The following is a 20020-nucleotide window of genomic DNA, read 5'->3' on the forward strand; positions in this document are numbered from 1 at the left end:
TTTTCTCAGCTTTGGCTGTAGAACTCGGTAAAGCAGTGTCCCAAGTAGCTCTAGAAGCTGTGTAAAGGACCAAAACCCTCTGCATGGCAGATTCAACTGTTACTTAGAGTAAGGCCTCAGATTCACCCTGCTTTCTCTGCATCCCCAGGTTTAGCTGGAGAAAGCACCCCCATTCAGGTGTACAACTTACTCTGTGAGTGTAGAAAGGAGCTGGGCTACAGCAGTAATGGGCACAGCTGGTGCCAGCCCTGACTGGACACTCCAGATCCAACGCTGGTGATAGAAGTAGCGGGACAGTGAGGCCAGGGTGGAAGAGGCAGTACGATTTGCCACCATTGTGAGCGGGCCAGACACTGGGGGATGCTCCAGGTTGAGAATGAACGGGGCTCGATAGTCAGAAGGCAGCTTCTCATACCTAGGAGAGGGCAGAAGTGCAGTTCACTGGGGTGAAAAGAAAGCTCTGCTCAAAGGTCTCTAGATTCACAGCCCACTTGCTGGGCCTAGGACACAGCCCTGCAGCAGCAGAACATGACTAGCCCAGCACAGGATCCTGCTCAGACAGCAGCAACTAAACTTACTTTTGCATCATATTAGTTAGGAGTAACAAATTGCCTGTCACAGCCCTCCCAGACCACAGCTGCCATTCCCAGCCACACAACCCAAACCCACGCCAACAAGCACCGGATTCATGGCACTCTCATCTTGCAGTTGGCAGCACCAAACACAGACCCTCCTCTCTCCCACTTCCCAGGGCAAGGAGGCTATGCTGATGGCCTGCATCTCCATCACTACCTGATGAGTAGCTTCTCCAGAGGTTTGTGAAGCACAACAAGGCAGGGTCTGTCTGAGAGGGCTGACTGGGCCCCAGCCACTGGTGGAGACTTGGAGGGAGAACTGCTGCCAAATGTTTTCCTCTTTGCTTTTGGAGTTGCCTCCTTGCTCTGGACCCTGTGGGGAAAGCGCAGCTGCAAGATTCGGTCCCGTAACTCCTCCACTATCTGTCATGGCAAAAGAAAAAAGTAAATGTGACCACCTTTGTCTGGAGACATAAGATAGTCAAAATAAGCTTTCAGAACAATAGCCTGGCTAGAAGAAAGAAAACACTCCTTAAATATACAGATAGGCAGGAGTTAAAGGTCATTATACTTCTGAGGCACCAGCAAGGCCAAGATCAAGACAATACAAAGCTCTTGGGTCATTAAGACATTTTAACAACTACAGATATTTCTAAAAGCAAACAAAAGGACTATAAAAACCTCAAAGATGATTTCAAGGCTGAAGAAGTTGCCTTCTATAACTCTGATGAAAAACAAATTAATTGCATGCCAGCTCCTCCACAGAAGCAGTCTGAGTAGCCACCCTCATTCCTCCCCTCCTCCTCTCCTCAAGAGCCTTCAGTAAATGTAAACTAGTACATACAAGACAGAGCCAGACTGTTCCCACAGCTGATGCGTTCCCTCACTATCACATTCATGTGCTAAACCTTTATGGTAAGAGGTTTCAAGGGCTTAGGTTATTTTTTAGGTTAATATTTTCCAAAATACTTTAAAAATTACTTCCCAATTACTCTTTTTAGCTTCTCGCAGCTCTGAATATGGTTCTAGTAGGTTTCTTTTGATGATCTTTGTTCAACTCATTTTAATTTCCATTACCATCATAGGCAAACAGTAGAACAGCAGTTCTCCATCTCTCTTCTCAACACTATTTCAGCAACTTTTCTCATTATTATTATGCCTTTTTCAAGGAAACAAGTGCCCCCAGGCCAAAATATTAAGCAGAGCTCTTTTCTGCACCACAATGCCACTTGGGTTCCCTTCATGGTTTCATACCAATAACACAGAATTGCTGATGGGTGTTAAAGCTCCAAAATCCAAGGTGCACTGTTCTGCAGTTATCAATACTGGCTTCCAGTTACCACGATGCTGCTTAGGTGTCCACAAAGCACACAGGTTGTAAGGGCACAGAAAAACCAAATAGCTTTGTGTCACCTGCAGATTTTCCCAGCTCACTATCTCCTACCTTTCCACAGATGAGTTCCCAAACCTTTGACTAGTAAAAAGACTCGGGGAAAAAAACCCCAGCTTCTGCATTAATGAGAGCAGAGCACTTTTCCCACAATTTCCTTGATTTGTTCCCCAAGACAGTTTCTGACATCCTGTTCCTACTCTAGTTCTACAGTGCCCTATGGAGTCTCACTAAAAGCTTTCTGAAAGTCAGACTGTACCAGGTGCTCTCCCTCACTTAAACACTGGAAATCTTAATAGCTCAACACGAAAATGCCTTCCCCTTGAACAAGGAGGGCTGAGTTCTGCTGTCATCCTCCACACTGGGTAGTAGCTCATCAGCCCTATGGCAGGCAAAAAAATAAGTAAAAGAAGAAAATGGTGTGCGTTATACAATCTATTATCTACACACAGCTCCTGCTGCAATGAGCTGGAGCTTGCCCAGAGCTGCAGGGTATGGTGCCTGTCTTACACCTTCTTCATGAGACAGGCATTAACTTCCACTGTCCAGAGGAAACTCCTTCAGAAAACCTGTCACTTGACATTACCAGCCCATGTGTTGGCCCAGCAACCAGTGCCCAAATCCTGGATCCCCTAAAGACATGAAATGGCAGATCTTCCAGTGTTGGAGCATATTTAGTGTTACCTGGATTCATTATGTCAGAATGAAATGGTCCTTCCCATGTTTGTCAGCTTCTCCTCAGACTAATCTAACACTAAAGCTAAGTGAGGCAAATCAAAGATTTCTTTCATGAAGACAAAAGATCAAGGTTTAATGATAAACCTCTTGTTGATAACAAAAGGTTCATGCAGCTTAATAGGAGGACATGTTTCCCATAGTTACTGATTTACCCAGGAACACTTAGACTTGTCTCAGCCATTAGAGCTAGAGAAACAGTTCATGCAGTAACTCCACCTTCTGCATCTGACTAGGGCAGCCCATTTATTTTAACACAAAAAGGTTATTAAAAGTCTATCCAGCAGACTTGCACCTCTTTCAAACATTTCCTGGGTATTACATGTTTTCTCTCCCTGTACTGCTCAGGGAGATAAAAAATGTACAGCAAGGCATTGTTTGCATTTTAACTCTAACTCCTCCTTGCCTCAATGATACAACATATATATGCAATTCATCACCTACTGAAGCAAGATAGCCTAGGGAACATGTAGTACATCCATTACAGAGGTCTTCACAGATCAGTCAGACAAGTACTGCTGTTCCCGACAGGCTGTATTGATTGTGCTTTGGTCACAAGGATAGACTAGATAACCTTTGAGGCATTTCAAGCCCCACAGTTGAATTAAGCAGTGGGAAAAACATTCATGTGACTAGGTATTTTATTGATCTTCGAGTCTCTGGGTTTATATCTTCCATAGCCTCAACACAGAAAGCTTTGCCCAAACTGTCCCTTTCTGTTACAGTAAATTCATAACCACCTAAGCCTTAACATAGCAGTTAGTTATTAAAGGACATCTGCCTATAGTGTCACCTGTGATCTACCCACCGTTTTCACATGCAGAACTCCTTGCTCTGATTCTACCCCAGGAAGCAGCCAGCCAGCTCTCACCTTGTTCCTGGCCTGTGCAGGTGTGCCAATTGGGAACCCCAGCCGGAGAACCATGCAGGGAGCTTTGGAGATGATCCGCACCACATAAAATGAGGAAGGAGTGGGATCCTCAGACCTAGGGAGGAGGGATTAAGACAGGGCTGAAATAGTGTGGATCTAGCTGTTATGTTGGACCAAGTGAAGGCCTACTTTGCAGAGCCCATGTGCCCACAAAACCTGGCAACACATGTTGGTTTTAGCATGCAGAAACCTCCCAGATGGCTTCCCTCTCCCTCTGAGCTGTTCCTGGAACACAACGACAGCAGTTCACATACGCAGGGTTTCACGTCCACTTGTCTTGCTCTTATCCTCTCCTATAGACATCTGCTTCTGGCCCATCACAACATACTGGTCTAACTGGATCTCTGGCCTGGCCACATGCCCAATTCCCCACACAGGGCTGCTTCAGAGCCACTCACCCATGGATCAGTTTGACGTAGGAGTAACCCTCCACCAGCACGAAGCTGCTCCAGTCCCGCAGCAGGGAGGTAAGCGCTGAGTGAGAGATGCGGCACTGGATGGTGCTGTAGCGGCCGTTGTTGCCTGGCGTGTGCAAGTGCTTAGGCACAGGCCTGCAGGATGTGGCAGAAAGTCGTTTTAGAACCACAGTTTCTCTTCCCCCAAAGCCCAGAGATTTTACAATATACTTGCTGCTCCACAACAGCCAACACCCAAGCATATCCCCTGCCTATGGCTGTTAGTGAGGGCCATACTCCCTGAGTGCACACAGACTTGGATTATTTCTAGCTCCCTACATGCAACTAATGGCTATTATTCACATAACTCTGCAATTAGGACCAGCCTCAGGAAAACAATGCTTTTGGGAAAGATGTTTTCCAACAGCAAACAAAACCAGGGATAGCTTCAACTGGATGGTCCACATCCCCTGCAATTAAGAAACCCAAACCCAAGAGGGACTTGAGAAAAAATTCATGCTCCTGAGAACAGGCCCCCTTTTGACAAAGATGACTTCCCAACCCTCAGTCCCTCTCAGATAAATGAGCCATCACTATGCATCAGGTCCCACTAGCGAGGCCCTTCTCTTGGCCACAGGCATCTGTAAGACAGCTGCAACCCTGCAGTTCAGCTGAACTGGACACTGCTTTCCCATGCTGGCCCACACTGCCCATCTCCGTTAGATACATACGTGTCATGCTCCAGAAGGAGGACTATACGATGCATGTGCAGCCACCTCTGCCAGAAGTTGGCATCCATGGAAAGAATAGGCTTCCAGTAAGAGGCAAACTGGGAATGGCTGGAGTCAGACCCACTGTGCTGCAGTGACAGCACCTGAGAAAATGATAGGACAATATGCAGCAAGCGGCTGACCTGTGTGGGCCTAGGAGACTAGCCACATCCCTTGCTTTTGGTAGCTGCCTCTCAGCAGAGAAAGTAAGTGCATTCACACTGAAACAGGCAGTACGATGTAAGCAAAAGTAAAATAGGTTCCTGAAATGTCAAGTTAATTAAGAATCTAACTACTTATCATCATGTAAATCAACCATGGAAAAGATAGCATATGTAATGGTGCGCTTTCTGATTAAGAGAGGGATATATGGCTTGTGTCAGCAGAGCAATTAAACACTGAGATAACTCATCTGAGAGTGCTCATGCAAATAGGGTACCAGCAATGGGTGGCATTGGGCAACTCTAACATGTTTGTATGGCAACACTATGATTCCACCACCTACAGCAACTCTGCTGACACAGAAATAAAGTGGTGGTCAGCTGTAAGATAGGATGCTCCAGATATATTGTGGGATACATAACCATATAGAGTGGAAATTTACCAGGCAAACCTAAAGAAGGGCTTAAGCAGTAAAAATAAATAGATAGCTCTTTTTAATTACAGATCCCCTAGCTTTGGTATCTGCTAGTCATCTTCTACCAATGCCAAGGACACTGCTGTCAAGGAACAGATAATATGCTAGCACTTCTGCTCAGTGAGCTCCAATGAGTCTGGATTCTGCTGTGAAAACTACTACCTCATACTTTGTTTAGTTTCTGCTGTGCAGAGGACAAGTGTCTCTCTTGCACCTTCCACATGAGTGCTCAGAGCAATGAGCCCATTAAATAACTATTCAGCACATCCTATATCTTCACCTGATGGTGCTCAGCTACATCATTGGGGCACAAGACTGCCAGCAGCAACTCCACACATATGAAGTATTCACTGAAAAAGCATAGCAAAAATGAGATCCTCCCCATCAGTCACACACTGCTACAGGAGAAGACTTCACAGCACACTTAGGAGACTTGCTGTGGGGCTCAGAGGTGTAGCTGCAGCAATAAAAACATAGGGTGATGTCTCAGAGGGGAAGAACTATGAGATGGGATGTTCACAGGCACTGCATTGCATCTGAACTCTTGTTACTGAGCAAAACAAAGAACAAGAGATGAAGTCTGAGAGCTACAGATGATCCTGACTGCCTGCTAGGACTCCGCATCCTCTGGTTCAAGACAGAACAGGCAAGAAGGACATCCTTTCCCACATTAAGTGGGAGAAAGAGGGAACATACCGGAGTGGTGGAGCCTGGTGGGATATAGAAGAGGGGCACCCCATTCTTGGTGCTTTCAGGAATGGTGAAGTGTTCTGGGACTGTGTCAAAAGACTGCAGATGAACCAACATCTGATCTGTCTGGTTGATGCTGAAATAGAAGAGGCAGTTAGCCACCAAAGCCCTTTACTGCCCCACAGTCACCCAATGCCTGCACACATAGCACTCCCTCTCTACTGGGAGTCCATCTGCATTAATATAGGTCCCTAGGGCAACACTGGGATTCAATGCCTGATTGCAAAGGACACATTAAGGGAGTTCAAGTGTATATAAGGAAGATAACCAGAGTTGGGAATGAAATGCTAGAAAAGGAATAGGACAAATAGCAGGGACTAACGGTCACCCTGGCCAGGAAGTGGTTATAACCCACAGGGACTTCAACCCGTAGAGACATGAGGTGTTGCTCCTAGCGTGACCATGCAGCATAGCTGCAATGTTGTCCTGTAAGAACATAGCACCTCCATGGGATGGCAGTCAGAGTTAGGGTTTGCATCACAGGATCAGGGCTCAGGGGCAGCAACACCTTCACCATGAAGCAATCTTACAAACTAGGTCACAGGCCAGTTTGAGTCTTTTCCTTGGCAAGATGGCAAGTCTGCTGCCAGTCATGCCTCTTATCCATTTGGGACCCTGGATTAAGATGGTCACCTGCATAATCTATGCCCCAGCATGCTAAGGAAGGAATTCCTTCATTACATCAGACAGTGGGAATTGCTGGGAATGGTTCAGCTCACCTCTGTAAGGTGTTCCAGAAGCGTCGGATGACTGTAGTGCGGTACAGACTGGTGATAGGCTTCCTCATGGTGCAACTGATGTCGTGCAAGATGTCATAGCTTCCCTCCATCGTCACCTCCACCCATGTGCTGCGCTTTGATGGGTCCAGAGGCCAGGGTGTCACAGCTAAGTACTCTATCCTCATGTTATGCTTCCAAAGCAGCACTAATTTCACCTCCAGCTGAGACCCACCTGTGTGGGAACAGAGGAATAAGTTTAAGTGCTTGTTTAGTACACATCTGAGCTTTATCTCTGAGCAGGGACTCATGAGTACGAAGAGACTGTTTGATCCCTATGAGGAGGACAAAGTTTTCTAACAACTGTTTGCTCTAGATGAAGTCATTCTCTCTCCTCCTCAAAACAGGAAAGCTTTGCTCACACAGTAGCATTCAGTGAACAGTTCTTCAAACATACATGTAGTATGTATACTAGAGAAGGCAACTGAAACTCAGAGGAGGTGCTAACATTTGCAGGGGCCACTCTTCTTCACAACCTCGTATTTGTTTTTAATAAAACTGTCCCTTTGCACAGATGAGCAGAGCCTTTAAGCTCTGAAACTTTCTCATCTCCATTCTACAGAGTTAATTTATCCTGGTGCAGAAATACAGGCATTTGGACACGATGGGCCCAAATCATAAACAACCTGGAAGGTGAGGTCCAATTCTCGAATTAAACTCCATGTTCCTCCTGCACAGACAGTATTTGATGCAATCTAGAATTTTAAATAACAAAAGGTTCTCACCATATTCTCACCCTCTTCTGTTCCCAAAGTTAGGAATGAATATTCACCTGTTCTTCAAACTGCAAGTTTTTACCTTTTTCTTTAAGCAGGTATTGCATCTCTAGCAAGATTAACGCAAACCCTGACAGCAAGCCTCACTGAGCCAGAAGAGCAGAAAACTGTCACACTCCTGCTGACTGTGCATGTGTATCTGTACCAAAACAACCCAGGGCAACACATGACTTTCTGTAACAGTGCCACGCTGCTCTTTTGACTGCTCAATCATCTGTTCTGATGTCTAGCCTACTCTACAGTTTGCCAGACCTGTAGCATTTGTGAGATAAGTGATTGGATGTGCTGGAAACTGTCCGAACAGGTCATCAGCCTGGATCCTATGTTTCCTGCAGAGCTGCATTTGCTGCTATCATAGGCATATCATGGCATCCCTTTCACAGGCTGATTACACTCCATTTTAAAGCCATCTTGCTTCTCGCTCCCACAGTCCCTGCTGGGAGGCTCCCTCAGAGCACTCTTCCCCATCAGTGTTTAGAAAAGCCTCCCAGAGTCCATGCCAAATTCATGCTCGGTCTTTCTTTTGATTAAACCATTTTTATTCTGAGAAGCTTCATTTTCATAACACTGTCAGGGAATGTGCACTACAGGAAGAAATCCTTCCTCAGTTTTAGCTGTTACTGTGCAGATTAAACCAGCCTTGATCTTCAGCCTACAACAGAATATCCATTCCCCTAACAGTCCCAGACCTTCCTGCACCTCAAGAATTCATCTTTCCTGAACAAAGATGATCAAAGATGCATACTGTATCTCAGATGTAATTCATCTGAAGGATTACTAGGGTTTTATTTCAGGTCACTACTACTTTCCACAATGGGTGCTTTGCATTACTGTAAATGCTTTTCCCAGGGTTGTACCATCTGTTGCTTCCGTGTAAATATTGTTTATCAAAGAGGCTAAGTAAGAATGCATAGATGTGTCTCTTTCCATTTCATACTGTCATCTCACTGCTTTAGTACTCATCCTCCGCTTTCTACACAGTATTTGTTTCTCATAACAAAGCCTTTCTATTTCATCAACAGCAAGCATGATAAGTAAATTCCTACATTTTTTGCCTAGCTCATTAATGAAAATATTTCCTACTTCCACCTCTGTTTCCATTAGTCATCCTGGCCTCACTCCTACTACCCAACTCCAACCATCCAACAAGGAACACTAAAAACACTGGCAAAAATATTTACTTAGTTTGAAGTCATACCTAGATGAATCTTTAGCTTGTTCTTTCTGCAAAACAATCTATTTCTGGTTCTTGGCTTTATAGCTAATGAAAGGGGTTTTTTTTTTGCTTTGATTTCTTTCTTAAAGCTCTGGTTTTTAAACCACTAACTTTGTCTTCCCAGCTCCTGCCACTGGGAGCAGCCACTCTCACTGCCCAGCTCCTGCCCAGCCACTTTTAGTGCTGGACTGATTCACAAAGGAAGATAAGGTATTGAAAAATGCCCTCTGGGCTTCCCTCAGCACACAGCAACACAAAATGGTCAGCGAGATTTTTTTGTTGTTGTTACAGAGAGCAATCCTCTGACACTGTCCCAGAAAGAAACAGGAAAACAGCTGAACACAGCTTCTCTTCCTTCCATACTCTTCAATCCTCCCCTTCTGTGAGCACTTCTGCATTCCTAACTAACCATAGTAGCCTTCTAAATGCCCAAATAGGTAAAAACCAAACAGTGAGGGTAACCAGAGCACTTATAAACATCACAAACAACCTCTCCAGGCAACCCTGCGCACAAAGCTAACTATTTATTCTATTTCGCCTTTGGCAAAATAAGCAGAAAAGTGACAGTGTCAAAGTCCACAACTGCACCCTTTCCTCTTGCTTCACAGCCAGCTGGCTCCTTAACACCATTTAGCTTGCAAGTTTTGGCAAAAGCTTTTGGCAATCCAGGTTAATTAACTGTTCTTTGTTATACACTTATCTACAGAACAGGCTAGAGAGCCCTGATTAGCCAAACATGTTTTTCCTTAGCAAGAGGCAGTGCTGAATATCTAAATGTCTTGATCTTTTTTAAATTCCACTTTCAGTTGTTAGTTCAACAATTTTTCTGCTCACAGCCAGCAATATGCCAGAGCATTTAGCCTTTGCAATATATAAGTAACATTATCTGCCGCTATTCTGAAGGCTGGCATAGAAATACACACTGTATTTTTGATAGCTCAGACTTTTCATGTTTTAAATTCCTTCTGAAAAAACTTAATCAAAATACACAGAAAATATTTCTGGCTCATGGAGCCCCTGAGCTGCAAAGAGCTAGAGAGTGCTCAAAGGGCATGAAAAGAGGAAATGAGGAAGGAGGTATGATGTACCTTCACCCTGTTCTTAACTCTTGCCTATGAACCTGCTCTTAGCTCTTCACCACAGAACTCAGTGCAGCTGCTCTTCTGCTATCTGCTTTTGTGAAAACAGAAGATGGATCTATTTAGCATTCCAAGGGCTAAAAGGAAGATACCTAGAGGAAAGTGCAGGGAGCATGGTGCACATGTGATATTTCTGATATATTCCTCCCGAGTCCAGAAATTTGGTACTTTATGATATCCTGAGCCAGAGGTTGTAGCTACACCTTTGTGCAAAAAGCTGTAATATAAACTTGCTTGATTATTTTCTGAAGTATCCACACATACTACATCTTCCAGCATTTCTATATAGGACTTCAGAGTCACCAAGAGAACTTTGCCTTTGCTGCCAGATTAAAGAAAGGCTCTTTCTCCAGTGCTGTTCAAGCTGTAAGTAAACTGGTGCATAGAAGGATAAAAGAGATCATACTGAGCCCAGCTGGGACAGGAACTGACTTGTCAGACTGTTTAATAGGCATTTCTAGTCAAGGTGAGTGCAATGGACCTAGTCTGCCTGGATTTAAGGAAATATCTCATGCCACACCTGTAGGAGATTAGTGAAAGCAATCTGCAGACATTACTAGAAGCGCTGTCTCAATAGGAAACCTTAGCAGACTTTTAACAGAAAACTCCTTAAACAAGAAATCAGGGATATTCCTGGAAAACCAGATTCAGAAACTATCCCACCTAATACAGTTGTTATCAACCTTCCCCAAAAAGTTGGTTTAGATTAATTCAGTTTGTAAGAAGCATCAAGCCAAAAGAACTGCAGTTCTCAGTCATGACACAGGAATAGCGAGATGAACTAAGCAAGATGAACTTAAGAGTACTGTTACATGAAGAACAGCACATTCAGGGACTACTAAACAAAGAAAGCCCAATAAAACACCCCTAAGGACTCATCAGCTGGAAGCAAAGGTGTGTGAAAGACGCAGGGATTTCTGTACTAACAATGCAATGCAATCGTGGAGAAAGCTCATATGGCTCTGGTCTATCAGGTATCTTTTTTTTTACTTCAGAAGCAGGGAAGTATTAGCCTTACTGAACAAGGCACTAACAAAACCACATTTACAACACCCTTATAACTGTTTAAAGAAATACAAGACCAACTGTGAAAAATGAACAAATGAAGGGGGGTGGGAGAGAAGTGCTATTAAGATGAATAAACAGAGCAGAAAGCCTGCCCTTACAAAAGGAGGTTGAAATATTGGCTTGCTTAACCTGCCAAAAGGGAGGTTACAAGGAGAAAGGCATTGTTCTTAAATAAGCTTGTGCAATGCCTGAGAAGGAGGATAAACTTAATTAAGGATAATAAAGGACTAATTTGGTGTCAGTGAGTTTAGAAAGGAAGCAAGGGAAAGAGTAGTGAAGCTCTGGGACAATCTTCAAAGCAGAGCAGTAGCATAAGATATTTACATGGTTGTAAGACAAACCACATAGAAAACATCATATAGCAAGTTTGGAATGATTTTGGAGTTATATCACAGACTCTGATAATATTCTGTGCACTAATAACCCAAACAGGTTGCCCAGGGGGGTTGTGGAGTGTCCTATGTTGGAGATATTCAAGGCCCGCCTGGACAAGTTCCTGTGTGATGTACTCTAGGTTTCCCTGCTCTTGCAGGGGGGTTGGACTGGATGATCTTTCGAGGTCCCTTCCAACCCTTGGGATTCTGTGATTCTCTGAAAATGAATAGTGAAGACCCTAGATCACCATGTGTTGTAAATGTTTACAACGTGTTTTAAGAATCCCGCCCTCCAGGATATCTATCAGTCAAAAATAATGTCTTCTCTTGCTTGTAATTCTTAACTTGCCTTTGGATTTTTTTCATGTCCCCTTCAGTTAAAGCACTTCCACTAGTCACAGCTGGAGATGGAAAGTTAGGCAAGGTTTACTGGCACTCCCTGGGATACTCAAAACCCAAGTCAGCAGCTAGCTCCCATGATCCAGGTGCCATAATCACTAGTAAGTCAGATGAGAGAAAAGGACCACTGGATAGTTTATTTTAATTTTCCTCTAGCACTGGTCATGGTCCTGACTGATCTGGCATTTTCACCTAACAATATGCTCCTTTCCCTCAGTTTCTTCCTTTGGAAGACTCCAGTTTGGAGGCATTAAATCTATTGTACCAAAGGGCTCAACTTCGCGTATTTTGGAGTGCATCTAGAAAAGGACTAGAAAGGGATGCAAAAAAAAGAGAAATGCAGAGGAAACGCAGAAAACTGCAAAACCATCAGCTCTGCCATTAGTTTCCCTGCAATTGTGGAGACTCATTTCCAAGATACAGAGGGTCACAATCTATCCAACCCCTGGCATGTAAAGACACAGAGGATAGATAAGTCTGAGAAGAGCACCCCAATAATGAAGGCAATTACTCACAAATACAAACTTAAGAGTTTAGAGAAAACGTCTCCTTCCTCCCCAGTAAAGTCATTCTGCTGAGATGGCAGACCCTTCACTTTAAACAGTTGAGAACAGAGCCCTTTCCAAGTCCCCATCGCAGCACAGTCACCTTTCGTGATGTTGACCTCACGGATGCTGTAGCCCTCGCGGAGCCGGACTGAAACAATGCTCACAAGGTCAGCGTGCACCTCCTTCTCCGTGTGCTTCTTCCTCCTCATCGCCAGAGCAGGGTTGCTGCTTGCAGACACCAAGTGCTCATTGAATAGTCTGTGCTGGGACACTGCAAACAGCAGAGATGGGGTACATGAGAGAGCAGGTCCCCTGCTCCTCATCCTACAGCAACAGCCCTCCCAAATTGCTTCACAAAAGCTGCCAGAAACACTTGCTGGCCTGAAGAACAGTACATCCTTCAGGCACCACTTACACCCACTCCTGATTCTGCAATGCAGCAAACAGGTCCACTAGCATGGCCAAGAGGCTCAGAAAAGGGGCAGGGTGGGGTGCAAGGCCCTGCTTCCTCTGGGACAGTCTTTGTGACAAGGCATGCACTGAAGTCACACATTTAGCAGAGACAGGCAGAAACTGCACAGCTGTTCCAACAGCCACACAGCCAGCTTTTGGCTTTTACCCCTTTTCCTGCAATACTCTGAATTCCCAGGTGCTTTGTAAAAGGTATCTGGATGTGGAAGCCTTGAGTTTAAACCACTAATACCTGATCCTTTTAAGATTCAACATTTCCAAGTCCCAGGCCACCTCTCTCCAAACCTGCTACTGTCTGCAGCTTCTTCTGCTAAGTTACAGAAAGCATAGAAGGCACCAGCATGCCACCAGGGCATGAAAGGGTGTTTCCATGTTTTACTGGTAACTAATCTCTCCTGGCATACTCTCAGTCACTAACAGTTACAAATAAGAATAACCAAGAGAGGCATTTGGGACAGTTCTCAGGGATCTAGTTTTTCAATCTAAACTGCTACTGCAAGCCTGATTAGGACATGCTCTCCAGCAAGTCCCCATCTGTGAGCTACCCAGTGTGCAGGAAAGGCTGGACGAAAGCTTATTCCCTCCAAGTTCCAACACAGCCTAAGTGCTGAGTGAAGACCACAAAAAGGGGAATGGTGAAAGACGGGACATTAGTTTTCCCTGATCCATCCAACTCCTGGAACTAGAAGGGGAGTTACCAATGAGGTGGCATGGCCCAATAGTGCCCAGAGCCTACAGGAGGCATGACTCAGAGGGGACAAGGGAAGAGTATCAGCATAACCAAGCCTGGGAATGTCACCCCAAAGAGAGGTGCTGCAACACATTCATTTGCTGAAAGTAGGGCATTCACATTCCTCACCACAGTAGTATTCTGGATTCAGGGACTCCCCAGTACGCAGAAAAGAGTACAGCAGAAATGCCTTGTGATACACGTTCAGATCCAGGCTTAGGGGATCCAGCTCAGGGCATGTGGAGAGGTAAGCACCAAAAGTGGCCATGGCAATAAATTTCATCAGTTCCACATTGGGAACGTGGCCAAAGCTGCAATCGTACGAGTAGACACCTCCCACCTACAAGATGGATAAAGAAGATACCTGAGAGAGTATAGTAGGGCTGAAGACAAGGCAGAGGACTGGCAAAGGCCTCAGACAGGTAGAGAAGTCCTCTCTCAGCCTCTGGAGATGAATGCCACCACCACCAATCCCCCTTCCCCTCTCTGGTTGGCAGCAGCATCCCCTCCTGCTAGCAGCAGACATACCTGTACAAAGGAGCAGGCCACTGTGCCACTGCGGAGCTGGTTGAGTAAAGTCTCGCACACAGCCACATCAGGGACACTGGTCACACCATCTGTAATTATTATTATACCTGCAAACAAGGCAGTATCTCAGTGCATCTTCTATCTTAAACAGCTACCATTCTCCCAGTGTACCCACCAGAGAGAAAATTCAGGCAGGGCAGAAGCAGAAAGGAAAATCCCAAGCTTGGTTTAGAGCTTCCAAGGTGTTCTGGAGCTGGCAAACTTCCCATTTAGGATAGCAAAGCACTAAGGCAGGACACGCTCTGCACACCCTGGACTGTCTCAAGCAGCAGTCACAGCCGTGCTTCTTCACAAACTCCCTAACACTGACATAAGGCATGTGGCTCAGTTTTGTTCTCTCCATTCCCACCTCCCCAGTTCACCCACAGAGCGCAGAGCAAAAGCTCTTGTTGAACTTTCATCCCTAACAGAAGGGTCCTTGCACCAGCCCTTATAAAATTAATCTCAGCCTAAGGCAGGAGAAATACAACCCTTTGCAAACAGCTGAGCAAACCTTAACCTGAAGGACGAGGCCAACCTGCACTGGAGTTGGAGGGCAGCAGCTGCAGTGCCAAAATCCCCTGCCGCACCATGCTGACCAGGCCAACATCAGCAGTGACAACAGACACACTGGGCTTCCGCCCGGATGACTCCTGCACATCACCAGGGCTCTCTTGGCTCAGGGGAGACAAATCCATCTGGAAAAGTAAAAAAGAAAACCCACAAGGCCCCATGGGGCAGACTTCAGCCTAGCTCTAGTTCTCACTCTCCCAAACAGCCTTAAGTTTAGCAGCTCCATGCTACTACAGTCCTGGAGCACTTCATCAGATTTAATTTCTAGCTTTAGTTTTTATGTGATCTCTAAGTCCTGGTCACTTGGGCCCTCATAGAACAGCTAGACAAAGCTGCCTGAGGGGTGGAAGAAGGGGATAACATGATCAGAGCTTTTTTATAAGCTGATTTCTGACAGAAGGAGAAAGATGAGACACTTTGGGGTCACTAAAGCTCTTCTGCAGAACAAAGCAGTTCCCACTTAAAGAGAGGGTGACCACCTATTTTTTAACTTGTCATTTAGTAGAAGCTGCAGCTATTCAGCATCTACTCAAGTAAAGCCCAGAAAAGCTGGAGAGGCAAAGACACCCATCTCACTTACCCTGCAGCAGAGGGTGTAAGGAGCCTTGTGCCTATACATTCAACTCTGTTCAAACAGCACTCATTATGCAGTGCTGATATAAGCAAATCCAAGTAGGCTTCTCCTCCATCTCCTGTGAAAAATATCCCCCAGGCAAAGCCTAAAATTTGTATAATTACACTTTGAGGAATCTACTGCATTTATAGTCCCCTCATCTTGAGAGGCTCTGACAGTTCAGCCCTGTAATAAACTATTGCTTCATTTTTACTGCTAATACAGAAACTGAGTGAAACCCTCCCCTGCAAAGCTACAGATGACTGGGAGCTGGGAAACGAAAATGAGAACTAACTAAACTTTTGTTATTGCACTAATGGGAGCAGTCTGTGGCTGTGAGCAAAAACCCTGAGTATCCATCACTTTAATTTGCCAGATGCCTTACATTCAGACACTTGCTAACAGCGATGCAGCTAATACAACTTCAAAAGTAAAAAAAGTTTCAGTCCCTGCCCTTCCCCTGCAGGCTCCCACATCCACCCCATGGCCTGTGGCAGGACTCACCAGTCCCTCTAGCCTGCAAGCGCGTCTCCTTCCCCCATTTGCATGGAAAAAGGTGTAGGGTAGTTTACAGTGAGAGAAATATTACATCAAGCAGGAATGCATATGAAGCACTGCAAAAACACCAGTTGGACACACTGGCAAAGGTATTTACTTCCTGCAATCTTCTTTCTGTTCTAGGACTGACAGTCTTAGCACTCAAAGATACAAATTTCAGCTAGAATATGCGATTTGAATCACTTCAAATATAGAAGATATAGATCTGCAATAGATCACCAGTAGCCTCTTGCTCATGCTATCTTGAGACTTTTCTTCTTGCCCAAGCTCTATCAACTAATACTAAATAAGGACTAAACAACCTCTGCCAGTCAAATAATGGCTTTGTCTGCAAGAAAGGTGCCCATAGATACAATTGTTACTGCAACATGCATATGTATCACAATGTAACCTTTCTGTGCTTCATTTCCAAGATCAGAAGAGATCTCAATGAGAAATCCATTCTAAATCACTAGAGTCTCACTTTTAATTTTGTCCTAAGCTGTGTTTTATAGTTCTTTCATGAACTTGCTGATACCTATACCCATGGCTACTACACAGCATCTGCCAGAGGTTTCAAGGAGTCAGAAACTGCACTGGCTATTTATTCAGTTTCATGGTCAAGTATTTTCATTCAAGAAATGTAACAAGGGTCAAGGGCATATTCACAGCTATTTATAGATTAATTATATTGGTGTAATCACCTATCCCACCACCTTGTTTAGAGAGAAGCCACTTCCTACAGCTCATCCCATCATGTGCAAGAAGTCTGGGTGCTCTATTGCAGGAGAACATTGGGGCAGGTAACTATTCTTATCAGTCCTTCTGAACACTTACTGGTTCTGCTCTCCTCAGTGTTTGTCTGATTACTAGATCCTACAAAGTTACATTACAAACTCATTAGCCATTCCTTCTCCAGACCTGCACCACTGTTCCTCTTGCCACTCCACCACAAAAGGGCAAATCTCCAGGGAGCCAAGAGATCCCAGTTACCTCTGCCCTCCTTACCTGTGGTTTGGGTTCATACTGTTGCTGCAGCATCTCTGCCACTTTGTTCTCAAAAGCACATAGCTGCGTGTAAACCTGGTGCAGAAAGGCTTCTCGCTTCGTCTCATCCAGCTGACAGCCCTGGAACAGTACCTGCCCCAAGGGTATGCATGTCAGTCTTCAAGTTCAGGTTTTATAGCACCAGCCCCCAAAACAGTACACAGGAACAGAGTTCTGCATGGTGTCAGACATGTCCCTAACAAAGCATGGATACAGCAGAGGCCTGTTCTCACTACTCGTGCTCAGGGCCAACTGCCTTGTGAGCAGCAATGTCTGCAGTGCACTCCACAGCAGATGCTCACATCACTCTTTAGAAAAAAAAATCTCCTTCTTGTGCAAGAAATTCCTACTTCATTTTCCTTCTTCCAGAAAAAACAGTTGTCAGGAGAAAGCAATAGGATCCTTATTAGAAGCCATTAACTCTGGTCTGACGTTTCTAAGGAAGGCCTCTTTGTTCTAATTTTTTCTAACTCAACCACAGACTGATCTCATTATCTTCCAATAAGTGGTTGGATAAAAGAACAAATTGAAATGAAGAAAATAAAGTATTAGACATCACGAGGGGCTGAGTGATGTGCCAGAGTGACACTGCCACCACAGAAACTCCCCAGGCAAACAGGCAAGACACTTATGTTTACAAACACCATCATTGCTCAGACAATATCCACAAGCAGGAGGCAAAGGAGATACAACGTGTAGACAAAGAACTCAACATCCAGGTGGGATGCTGCGTGTTATCCATGTTCCTGCAACCTCAGATAGGCAAGACTTCATAGTGACATAGGAAAAGTAAATGATTACAATATAGACAGGCTTTCCTAGACAAGTGATAAACATATATGCCTTTCCCTCCATAAAAGGAACATAGCTTATCCAGCTGTACCCAGAGGCTACAGTTCCTGCCCTCATACAGACCTTTAAGGATTTCCAAAGAAGAAAAACATAGCAACTTTAGAGTGCTCAAATTAGTGTAAATACAGAAGATACTGAGGCAAAGCATGATGGTGTCTGCAGAATAGCTGGGCAAGATGACATACAAAATGTCATTGTCAGATGGAGAAATTCCTGCTATGTTTGCTTTCGTAAGACCCAAGAACAGACCAAAGTGAGTGCTTCACTCTTCAAACACCATGCAGACAAGTAAAAGCTGCAACCTGCCAGAAGGCTTGGGCAAAGGCAGGTTGGGGAGAGAAGGAAGGAACCGGCATAGACTAACAGGCTCTTCTTGTCACCACCCACTTTCCCTGGTATTAGGTAAAGGATGCAGTCACCCTCAGAAATGTGAAAACACTGTCACTTGGAAGGGAATGAAGATATATTTAAAAAGAAAAAACACACTGCCACCATAAACCAAACTTCAATTTATTAAACAGACCTCCCTTGGCTTAAGTAAATCTAGTTGATAATCTCAACACTAGGGCTGGCTGCTCCCTCCAACAAGAAGAAACAGTGCAAAAAGGCAGCAAAGTTTGTAGGAAGAGGCAATATCTTTGAATAAACCACTGCTACACAGTTGGAGCAGGTAAACAAGCTTTTGGGCACATCAGCTCTTCTTGAATGCTTCAAGATAATTATAACCGGCTAAAAAGAATTAAGTTAACATGAGAAATGCTCCCTGTGGCCCAACTCTGAGACCATGCCTACAGGTAGTGTTCTCTGCTGAGCCCCACACCCCCAGGAGAAACCTCTGCTTCCTGCCCAGAAAGGAGAAGTTGCTCACATACACTTCCTCACCACACCAGGCTGCACATTGTAATGACACAAGTCTGCAGCATCACAGATAACAGCTACCCCATGCCCTGGTTTTCCTCTGTGTTCACAGGAAGCCATCCAGGGAGCTGCTCACACACTGAGTCACTCCAAGAGCTGAACTTTACCTGATGGGACTGCAGGCCGATGATGGAGGAATACGCCTGGATGGTGACAAAGATCTCTGGCTGGTAGATGATGTCTGACCCAGGGATACGAAAGGGTCTTAACAACCCCACCAAGCATCGGGAAAGGGCATGAAACACTTCATCAAAGATTATCTCCCCTGTTGAGTCATCCTACAGAAATGGAGAAAGGGAACAGCTTTTTCATCTTCTATGACTTTGTGTCTCATGGCTGGCGGCCCCACCATGCAGAGCCAACAGCAAACACCCTTCTCCAATAGCAACTGGATTAAAGTGACAAATCCCTGTAACAAAAGTCACATGTTGAACATCTCGTGGACAAGCACAATCTGCCCTTACTTAAACTTCCTAGCTGGGAGCATAGGGAGCACTTTTCCCCTGGGAAAAGCAAGGCTTCTGCAAATTTAAGACTAACACAGTGGAATAAACCTTATCAAACCGAAATGGGACTGGCCTTTTAACACACCTAACACCCTGAAGGAGGTGGTTTCTGCACTTACCACAATCCCTGTGGAAGGGCTCAGATCAAGTTCAATCACAAATCGGTACTGTCGGGCCAGGAAGGTGACCCGTGTAGAGGGCACCAGGAGATAGGGCCTTGGCTGGACAGGCTCATCAGGCTGCCACCCGTTGGGCAGGATGCTGAGAACATCAAGCTCATTTTCTGACTTCACCTACAAGAACAAATAACGGGCACATGACAGAATGTCAAGACAAGCCAAAGGAAAAAAAAATCAGGAAAAGGAACTGAGTTAAAGCCTTCCGCAGGGTCCAGCTGCTCAGGAGCGGCACAGAGCCGCTCCACTGCATCAGGCCATGGTGACACCCTCCAGCCCCAGACACCAACTCACCAGCTCCGGCTCGGGCACAGCCCAGATGACCTGGTGGAGCCGGCTGAGGACCCAGGCGAGACGCACGTTGCGGGAGATGCGATAGTCTTTCTTCATCAGGAGGAAGACATGCCCTGCCTCCTCCACCTGCAGCAGGACCACAGCAGTCCAGGTCACGCCGCCGCTCGGGGGCACCCCAGGAGGGCACGCAGAAGGGGATCCCAGCCCGCATCCCGCCTTGCCGCTCATCCCCAGGCTGCTTCAGCCCCGCACTCCCA

General features: G+C 45.3%; 1 protein-coding gene across 11 annotated transcripts in view; it reads right to left on the bottom strand.

Annotated features, from left to right (window-relative positions):
* The window catches only part of SZT2 (SZT2 subunit of KICSTOR complex), a 58206-nt gene that overhangs the window by 37991 nt on the left and 195 nt on the right, over positions 1–20020 (bottom strand). For all 11 annotated transcript variants that reach the window (XM_031050697.2, XM_031050705.2, XM_031050704.2 and 8 more), the window contains exons 2-16: positions 19764–19889; positions 19413–19586; positions 18895–19065; positions 16979–17110; positions 14786–14945; positions 14209–14315; positions 13810–14020; positions 12580–12750; positions 6903–7134; positions 6130–6259; positions 4758–4900; positions 4030–4182; positions 3572–3686; positions 793–998; positions 191–415 (exon numbers count right to left, since the gene is read on the bottom strand). In XM_031050697.2, coding sequence (XP_030906557.2) covers positions 191–415; positions 793–998; positions 3572–3686; positions 4030–4182; positions 4758–4900; positions 6130–6259; positions 6903–7134; positions 12580–12750; positions 13810–14020; positions 14209–14315; positions 14786–14945; positions 16979–17110; positions 18895–19065; positions 19413–19586; positions 19764–19889 — 2456 coding nt within the window. The remainder of the gene's footprint in view (positions 1–190; positions 416–792; positions 999–3571; positions 3687–4029; positions 4183–4757; positions 4901–6129; positions 6260–6902; positions 7135–12579; positions 12751–13809; positions 14021–14208; positions 14316–14785; positions 14946–16978; positions 17111–18894; positions 19066–19412; positions 19587–19763; positions 19890–20020) is intronic.

Source organism: Melopsittacus undulatus, chromosome 6, assembly GCF_012275295.1.
Source record: "Melopsittacus undulatus isolate bMelUnd1 chromosome 6, bMelUnd1.mat.Z, whole genome shotgun sequence".
NCBI classification, from domain to species: Eukaryota; Metazoa; Chordata; class Aves; order Psittaciformes; family Psittaculidae; genus Melopsittacus; species Melopsittacus undulatus.